At 41.6% G+C, this 10206-nt stretch overlaps 1 protein-coding gene across 4 annotated transcripts in view; it reads right to left on the bottom strand.

The window, feature by feature from the left end:
* Positions 1-1871: 1871 nt before the first annotated feature.
* Positions 1872-10206, bottom strand: part of LOC116979939 (phospholipid scramblase 1-like) — a 69331-nt gene continuing 60996 nt past the window's right edge. For all 4 annotated transcript variants that reach the window (XM_033031889.1, XM_033031892.1, XM_033031891.1 and 1 more), the window contains 3 exons: positions 8674-8835; positions 2740-2807; positions 1872-2643 (listed from right to left, as the gene is read on the bottom strand). In XM_033031889.1, coding sequence (XP_032887780.1) covers positions 2778-2807; positions 8674-8835 — 192 coding nt within the window. In that variant the 3' untranslated portion in view covers positions 1872-2643; positions 2740-2777. The remainder of the gene's footprint in view (positions 2644-2739; positions 2808-8673; positions 8836-10206) is intronic.

Here is a 10206-nt window from a genome sequence, read left to right as displayed (position 1 = left end):
CTTTAGCTTGTGTTCTCTCTCCGCAGATGCAGACTGACCCGTTGAGTATTTCCAGCATTATCTCTTTTTGTTGAAGACAAAACTGAAGGCAAGAGCGGTGGGAGCAGAGTTTCTGAAGGGAAATGGATGAGCACTTGAGGAAAAATAATTTACATGGTTGTAGGGGAAGGGCAGGAGAATGGGATGAGCGTGATTGCTGTACCACAAATGGCTTCTACTTATCCTGCAACAAGTTTATGAGCAGTAAACTGACATTTGAATTGGACAGTTAGATTGGATAAGCATCTAACATAACTGGAAAAGGTTAAGCTACCATATCAAATCTCCCCAACATGCTTATTCTCCATTTTTTTCTCCATCTCATTTATTGGAAATGTTGAATACTTGAAATGCGTAATGAAAATAATCAAGCACATATTATATTACCACTTCTACCTTGCACTGTGTAGTGATGGGTTTAGCGATTGATATCAGTTGTGCAAGCCTACTTTTAATGCTCCTCTCCAGCCTCTGCTACATCAACTACCATTGTTAATATTGACCAAATTGAGGACACTATAAAATGGCGAATCCCTGCATTTGTCAGAATTGCTTAACCGTTGTCAGTGGAAAATTACAGCCTGTGGATGGCGCTGACTAGTCTGAGCTTCAGATTGATATGCAGGATGGTGAAGGATCCGGGTGTTCTCTTCATTTCCCTTTAATTGATAAAATGTATAGAAACTCTGTAAACAAACATTAATGCATTGATATGATTGGATATGATTGGATCGCTGCAAATGAATTGTAAATAATGTAAATAATGTTGCGAGACAGTTACCCTGCTGTTGTTGATTGGTTAACGTGTTAAGCCCTGGCAGTGTTGTTTTGAATTCCAGGGTAAATGTTGCATTATTCAAGTTAGTTAGCTTCCTTCCAGAAGCTTCTCCAAGAAATAATGTATGGGAGACTCTGTAATTGGTTTGGGGAACTGTCAATAATGTATTGATGTAATTAATATGTTCGATTCGACTGTAAAGAGACCACCCCTATGTAGTTCGGCCCCTGAAGGTTCGTGGACCTATAAAAGGCAGCCCCCACGAGGTCCGTTGTCGACCTTCTGGAGGAGCGCTTGGGACTGCGTGTCCTTTTGGAGTGTGTCTGCTTGCACGAGGCTGAAGGGCTTGGCCAGGCAGAGACAAGGATCGAACCTGTGGTGGTTTAGGTATCGTATTGGGGAATTTGATGTTCAATCTATAAATAAAGTTTAGTTGTTCCAGTGCTTGGGTCAGTATTTTTTACTAAACTAGACTAGGGGGGTAAGCTTTAGAAGAGCATATTTACATCATGTGTAACAGATTACTGTACGGTCTTAGTTTTAAAGATACAGTGTAGAAACCGATACAGTGTGGAAACAGGCCACACCGAGTCCACACCAACCATCGATCCCCATACACTAGCAACAATATACAGACTAGGGACAATTTACAAAGCCAATTAACCTACAAACCCGTACGGCTTTGGGGATGTTGGAGGAAACCAGAGCACCCGGGAAAAACCCGTGGGGATAACACCCAAACTCCGTACAGACAGCCCCCGTAGTCAGGATCGAGCCCGGGTCTCTGGTGCTGTAAGGCAGCATCTCTACTGCTGCATCACCATGCCATCCTCCTGCAAGTATTGTGTAAATCGAGCTGTAATGCTCCCACTTAAAGTTTAAATTTAAAAAAAGGTTTTGCTAAGCTAGAAAACAATTTAAAGGCATAAATTAAGGACATTATGTTTCCGAAAATACAAAAGGCCACACTTGACTCAAGTGTATTGCTTACAATCAATGAACCTAGCCAATGACTTCTGATTTTTTATGCGTATAATAAAAAGACAGATACAGGTTTGATAGTATGAAATTTATTAAGTTACTAAATCCCTGAGGCTAGACAGGAACATAGTTTTGAAAAGCTAGGATCAAACCTAGCTGGAATCATTAAAGTATTGGATAAGGCAAATGGTTGAGAATAACAAACAACTTTACTATTCACTTACGTACATTACATGGCTTATCATGTTTAAAAATATACAATATTCTAAGATTTCACATTTAGCAATATATATATGTAAATGTATATATATATATATATATATATGTATATATATATATATATATATATATATATATAAAGGTATATTCTACTGAGAATTGGTTCCATAAAGAAAATTGCGATATTTATTTGCTTTGACGTAGCTCAATAGAGAAAATAATGCAATTTGTCATCATTTGGTCAGCATATAAACCAAAGTTAAAGGAAGCGAAGCACTAAAAGGCAAGATTTCTGCTTTCCCCACCTGCTTAAAGCCTCTAATGCTTGGAGCTTTTTGGAATATTGTGTGCAGAGGGCAGTATGTCTACAATGCAGATCACTCACATACACTGTTTATATAGGACAGAAAGTTGGAACTGCTGGAAAAAGGAGAAATGCCTTTTATATTCTACATTCCAGAAGTGTATCGGTGCTGAAATTCAACCTCATTTTACCACATCAGTCAGTCAGTTTGGATACACAGTCTGATATATTTAAACTGATTTGTTACGTTTCATGTCAATGATTCTTATTTCTCAAATGACGATCGAATAATTAAAATAGTCCTTGCAATCTGTTTCAATGTCTGCAATTAAAAGCATGAAATAAACCATTAGTAGTGTAATTGGTGGAACTCAGATGCAACAAAATAAAACAAAGGAAAATGAGCACAAATACTTACAAATTAGATTATTTTGTAGTTTGCCAAATCTTTGTTCACTAGCCGCTCTTCTCAAAGAACAAAAAATCCTAGAAGGAAAAAAAAATCCAATTAAATTAAACTGACCAAAATCACCAAAAATTTAACAAGAAAGGCAGACTTCCCCAAGAGTCCAGGTTAAACTGCTTTATGGTGTACAATTTATTGAGGTAATAAATCATTTAAACCGTCAAACCATTCCGACTGAAGCGAATTAAATGAAAATTCTAGATATAATTCAACATAATGTAGAATCCTAAATATTTAGATTTCATGGTTCTCATTATAAAGCTTTCAATGTACTTCGAAGCCTTTGATATATGTTTGTACTTAGCCTTTTAACTTTCAATCTGTTCTCAACCACCTATTAATCTGGCTGTAGACACAAGGAACAGCAAATGCTGCGTCTCCGAAGACTACGTAAAGCAGGTCTCCCCACACATCTACGAACTTTTTATAGGGGGACAATCGAGAGCACATTAACCAACGGCATCACTTCCTGGTTCGGGAGCTGCAAGGCGTACGAACGGCACCAACTTGACAGGATTGTGAAGACCGCCAGCAGGATTATTGGTGCTCCACTCCCTTTCTTGCTGGACATATACAGGAAGAGATGTATCAACAGAGCCATCTCCATCATCAAAGACCCCTACCACCCATCGCATCACATATTCTCCATCCTGCCATCTGGGAAGAGGTACAGGAGCATTAGCTGCAAAACCAGCAGGATGCTCCTCAGCTTCTTCCCGCAGGCTATAAGACTGTTAAACGGACTTTGCCCCCTGCCAAAGTATCGCGCACCAACCTGGACAGAGCCACTGTCGTGCCGCTGCCGATCGGAACGCCTGTTGGTGTTTAGTTGAGAGTAGTGTTAAACTTGTTCATGATATATGTATTTTTATTTCTATTTATTTTTTACTGCACACTGAATGGACACTGGTTTGAGTAACGTTTTTTTGTTTCCTCTGGGTATGTGAGTACTCAGGAAAATAACAATAAAGATATACAATACAATACAATACGACAAAAGGAACAAAGTGCTGGATTCGCAATCTAATTCTTACTGAGACGTCGCCTGTCCATGTTCTCCAGAGATGCTGCCTGACCTGCTGAGTTATTCAAATACTTTATGTCTTCTTTTTAATTGATAGTTTGATTTAGTTTAGTTTAGTATAGTTTAGTTTAGTTTAGAGATACAGTGCGGAAATAGGCCCTTCGGCCCACCATTCTGCGCCAACCATGTACTAGCACTATCCTACACACTAGGGACAATTTACAATTTTCACCGGAGCCAATTAACCTACAAACCTGTACGTCTTTGGAGTGTGGGAGGAAATTGAAGCACCCGGAGAAAACCCACGTGGTCACAGGGAGAGCGTACAAACTCCATTCAGACAGCGGGCAGGGTCAGGATCGAACCTGGGTTTATGGCACTGTAAGGCAGAAACTCTACTGCTGTGGCACCCCAAAGGATATGGAAACATTGAATTGAGTTCTGCACTATCAACATTTTCACTGACTGGCAGTGTATTCCACATGCTGTCAATGTTATTCAGAGGAGGAGGGGTAACTGACCAATTGTGGGTCAGTTAGTGTCTCCCTTTGCACCGAGTCAGAAAATTCTTCCAAGTTTCATAGAACATAGAACAGTATAGCACAGGAACAGGACCAGGACCTTTGGCCCACAATGTCCGTGCCGAACATGATGTCAAATTAAAATAAACTCTGCCGGCACTTGACCCATATCCATATTCCTTAATTTCCTGGATATTCATATGCCTTCTTCAAATGCCACTATTATATCTGCTTCTACTACCACTTCCTGGCAGCGCATTCCAAGCACCCACCACTCTCTGTGACAAAAAACACTTTGAAGGAGGTGTGTGAGGCAAGTCTTTTTTAATCAGAGGGTGGTAGGTGCCTCGAATGAGCTGCCAGGTGTGGTTGTGGAAACTGAAAAGATAGTGGCATTTAGATAGATGTGTGAATATGTATGGAACTGAGGTATAAGGATCACATGCAGACTGGGGAGGTTAGTTTAACTAGGCATCATGTTTGGCCCAGACATTGTGTGCCAAAGGACTCATTCCTGTACCACACTGTCTTATGTTTTTTATGTTTCTGTTACACACAGAGCCTGAATATGAGAGATGAAATCGCCTTTAAACTGCAAGTTCCCGCAGGGGCAATTGGGATGGCATGGTGAAACAGCGGAAGAGTTGCTGCCTTATAGTGACAGAGACCCGAGTTCCATCCTGACGATGGGTGCTTTCTGTATGGAGTTTGTATGTTCCCTGTGTGACAGCTTGGATTTTCTCTGGGACCTCAGGTTTCCTCCCACATTCTTAAGGCGTACAGGTTTGTAGGTTGATTAGCTTCGGTAAGAATTTGTAAATGGAGGAAGGAATAGGAACACTGTATTGTCACATGTGCCCAGGCACAGTGAGATTCTTTGCTTGCATACACAATGTATATAAATAGCAGCCACCTACGGGCTGACAAATTTACAAAGCACGCCGGCTCCCCCTTTTGTTCTCCCTCCCACAACAGTTCCCCCCACACCATGTCCCCATTGTCCTTTATCTCCCCCCCCCATTGATCTCCCCCCTCTTCCTTCATGACAGTACCCCCACACTATGTCCCCATTGTCCTTCCCCTTCCCCACTCACGGCGGTCCTCCACACTCTCATCGACCGTCGACCACGGGTCGGCCCACGAGGCATCACTGCCGCCGTGTGGGGGAATAGTGTGCGTAAGATAGTGCTCGAGTACGTGGATTCCTGGTCGACACGGACTCAGTGGGCCGAAGGGCCTGTTTCTGTGCTGCAACTCTAAACTAAAATTGCACTTGTTTGGTAATCAGTGTGGGCTGCAGAAGTCTTGTGGGCTGGAAATTCTAGTATCAACCTCCAAAAATTGTCTGAAGTGCCTTTATTGAAGGGTAGGATTCATGATTACTCTTTTTTGTGATTGACGTTCTCAGAAAATAGTGCAGGAGGAGGCCATTCGGCCCTTCGAGCCAGCACCGCCATTCATTGTGATCATGGCTGATCATCCCCTATCAATAACCCGTGCCTGCCTTCTCCCCATATCCCTTGACCCCACTAGCCCCTAGAGCTCTATCTAACTCTCTTAAATCCATCCAGTGATTTGGCCTCCACTGCCCTCTGTGGCAGGGAATTCCACAAATTCACAACTCTCTGGGTGAAAAAGTTTTTCCTCACCTCAGTCTTAAATGAACTCCCCTTTATTCTAAGACTGTGGTCTTAATAGCAGTTAAGTTCTGTAGCCCCACTGTATAGAGACTACCAAAGCAAACAAAAACATTTCATTCTCTCTCCCTTAACAGTCCCCACCGTATAAATAATGAATAACTGAGCACTTGGATTTATTTATCTCTCAGATCTTAAATGATCTGGCACGGCACAGTGAAGCAGCTGGTAGAGTTGCTGCCTCACAGCAGCAGAGACCTGGGTTCGAAGGGCCCGTATCCATGCTGTATCTCAAAACTAAATTAAACCTGATGGATCTGAGCCTTCGCAGTGTGTTAGGTGCTCAGCGTTTAGCCATGGGACACTAACTACAATATAGGACTTCACAATCCATGGCCAACATGATTTAGCTTGCTACTTCAGGTCTCTGCCACGCAGCTTTAACTAAACCCTGATGAATTAAGTTAAAAATTATAGCACTCTGGTGAGCAGATACATTTCCCCTGAATGCAAGCAAACTCAAAGGCTGGGAATTTGCAGACAGATTTTAACATTAGCGACATGTTGTTTTGATCATGTTGATTAATTTATCAGTCAGATTTTCCTTCTGTGTGTAGAAACAACGAATTTAAATGATTTGTTGCAAATCAAGTACTTCAATTGATTCCATACCTGTACCTCACCGCACTTAATAAACGTGAAAACAAGCAACACTAGATTAACAAGATATTTTCATGGACACACATACGTGCACACACACGCGCAGTACAGGCATACAAAGTGGGCAAATGAGAGCAGCTGGGGTGTTGAGGGGTGAGGTCAAGAGGTGACAATGAAGGTGTGCGCTCGGTGAGTGATGAGGAGAAACGGTCCATGGGGGCCAGTCGGTCAGTCATAGAGTTATACAGCACAGGAACAGGCCCTTCAGCCCAACTTGCCCATGTTGACCAAGTTGCTCATCTACACTAGTCCTACCTGCCTGTGTTTGGCTCATATCTCACTAAATCTTTGCTATCCATGCACTTGTCCAAATGTCTTTTAAATGTTGTTATAGTACCTGCCTCAATTACCTCCCTGCGAGCTTGTTCCATACACCCACCACACTCTGAGTGAAAAAAGTTCTAGCTATGCCACTCAGATTATATTGACCTTTTAAAACATATTTAAAATATTTTCAAGTTCAGCATAAATTATACATCGGAGAATAATCCCTGTGCTCAGACATTTAACGATAGAGGTGTTCCTGTGTGTCAGTGAGGGTAAGAGATGGTCACCCTAAATCACAAATATAACACTTGGATGGATCAGTGTGTTAGTCACAGGGTTTGTACAACAGATTCTGGAAACATTGGCACATTTGCAGTTGTTTTGAAGTCTTACATAAAGCCGCTGCAGTGGGAATTACATAACTGCAATATAGAGACTTCCAAATAATTGCACCTGTAATCATTTACAGATTATGTTGTGATTACTAATAATTATTTTTCTAAAAGTTTGAAAGCCTTACAGCGCCAGAGACCAGGGTTCAATCCTGACTATGTGTGTTGTCTGTACAGAGTTTGCACCTTCTCCCCGTGACCGTGTCAGTTTTCTCCAGGTGCTTTGGTTTTCCTCCCACATTCCAAAGATGTACCCATTTGCAGGTTAATTGTCTTTGGTAATATTGAATGATTGTCTCTTGTGTGTAGGATAGTGCTAGTGTATTAGGATCACTGGTTAGCGTGGACTCGGTGGGCCAAAGATCCTATTTCTGTGCTGTATCTCCAAACTAGACTAAAAGGGAAGGTGGGGTGAGTCAAATGCCAGCGAATAGATTTAGTGATCAGAACCCATGACAATAGCATCATATAACCATATAACCATATAACAATTACAGCACGGAAACAGGCCATCTCGGCCCTTCTAGTCCGTGCCGAACACTTATTCTCCACTGGTCCCATCTACCTGCACTCAGACCATAACCCACCATTCCTTTCCCGTCCATATAACTATTCAATTTATTTTTAAATGATAAAATCGAACCTGCCTCCACCACCTCCACTGGAAGCTCATTCCACACAGCTACCACTCTCTGAGTAAAGAAGCTCCCCCTCATGTTACCCCTAAACTTCTGTCCCTTAATTCTCAAGTCATGTCCTCTTGTTTGAATCTTCCCTACTCTCAGTGGGAAAAGCTTATCCACATCAACTCTGTCTATCCCTCTCATCATTTTAAAGACCTCTATCAAGTCCCCCCTTAACCTTCTGTGCCCCAAAGACTAAAGACTTAATTTGTTCAACCTTTCTCTGTAACTTAGTTGCTGAAACCCAGACAACATTCTAGTAAATCTCCTCTGTACTCTCTCTATTTTGTTGACATCCTTCCTATAATTAGGCGACCAAAATTGTACACCATACTCCAGAATTGGCCTCACCAATGCCTTGTACAATTTTAACATTACATCCCAACTTCTATACTCAATGCTCTGATTTATAAAGGCCAGCACACCAAAAGCTTTCTTTACCACCCTATCTACATGAGATTCCACCTTCAGGGAACTGTGCACAGTTATTCCTAGATCCCTCTGTTCAACTGCATTCCTCAATTCACTACCATTTATCATGCACGTCCTATTTTGATTTGTCCTGCCAAGATGTAGCACCTCACACTTATCAGCATTAAACTGATTTTCAAAGATATATTGTGTCGATTTATTAATACTTACAATTAAGAAGGTGGCGGCTAGCAAAACTGCTTTCACCTTCACGTCTAGATCCAAGGGGAACTGGATCCCAAAGTTATCTGCACCTGTAAAAGCTTCTTTCAGTAATCCAGTCCATTGCTTGGTTATTTTGCCAACTGTTTCAGATTCATCAAGGTTTGTAACCTATTACAAGATAAAAATAAGTTAAAACTTAATTTATTTGATATCTCATTTGATAAGCTATTTGCACATCACAAGGCCATCACCTGTAAATGGTCCAAGTCTATACTAGAAGAAGGCATATGCTATTAAACCTTCATTAATTGGTTAATGAGGTCATGGCAGGCGAACTCAAGCCAACTTCCCAGGAGACTCCTTCATATAACCATATAACCATATAACAATTACAGCACGGAAACAGGCCATCTCGGCCCTACAAGTCCGTGCCGAACAACTTTTTTCCCTTGGTCCCACCTGCCTGCACTCATACCATAACCCTCCATTCCCTTCTCATCCATATGCCTATCCAATTTATTTTTAAATGATACCAACGAACCTGCCGCCACCACTTCCACTGGAAGCTCATTCCACACCGCTACCACTCTCTGAGTAAAGAAGTTCCCCCTCATGTTACCCCTAAACTTCTGTCCCTTAATTCTGAAGTCATGTCCTCTTGTTTGAATCTTCCCTATTCTCAAAGGAAAAAGCTTGATCACATCAACTCTGTCTATCCCTCTCATCATTTTAAAGACCTCTATCAAGTCCCCCCTTAACCTTCTGCGCTCCAGAGAATATAGACCTAACTTATTCAACCTATCTCTGTAACTTAGTTGTTGAAACCCAGGCAACATTCTAGTAAATCTCCTCTGTACTCTCTCTATTTTGTTGACATCCTTCCTATAATTGGGCGACCAAAATTGTACACCATACTCCAGATTTGGTCTCACCAATGCCTTGTACAATTTTAACATTACATCCCAGCTTCTATACTCAATGCTCTGATTGATAAAGGCTAGCATACCAAAAGCTTTCTTTACCACCCTATCTATATGAGATTCCACCTTCAAGGAACTATGCACGGTTATTCCCAGATCCCTCTGTTCAACTGTATTCTTCAATTCCCTACCATTTATCATGTACGTCCTATTTTGATTTGTCCTGCCAAGGTGTAACACCTCACATTTATCAGCATTAAACTCCATCTGCCATCTTTCAGCCCATTTTTCCAAATGGCCTAAATCACTCTGTAGACTTTGGAAATCCTCTTCATTATCCACAACATCCCCTATCTTGGTATCATCTGCATACTTACTAATCCAATTTACCACCCCTTCATCCAGATCATTGATGTACATGACAAACAACAAAGGACCCAACACAGATCCCTGAGGCACCCCACTAGTCACCTGCCTCCAACCCGACAAACAGCCATCCACCATTACCCTCTGGCTTCTCCCATTCAGCCACTGCTGAATCCATCTTGCTATTCCTGCATTTATACCCAACAGTTTAACCTTCTTATCCAACCTTCCATGAGGAACCTTGTCAAAGGCC

Source organism: Amblyraja radiata, chromosome 13 (genome assembly GCF_010909765.2).
Source record: "Amblyraja radiata isolate CabotCenter1 chromosome 13, sAmbRad1.1.pri, whole genome shotgun sequence".
In the NCBI taxonomy this organism is placed as follows: Eukaryota; Metazoa; Chordata; class Chondrichthyes; order Rajiformes; family Rajidae; genus Amblyraja; species Amblyraja radiata.
Note: the sequence above shows the minus strand (reverse complement) of the source record. Positions and strands in the feature narration are given on the sequence as shown.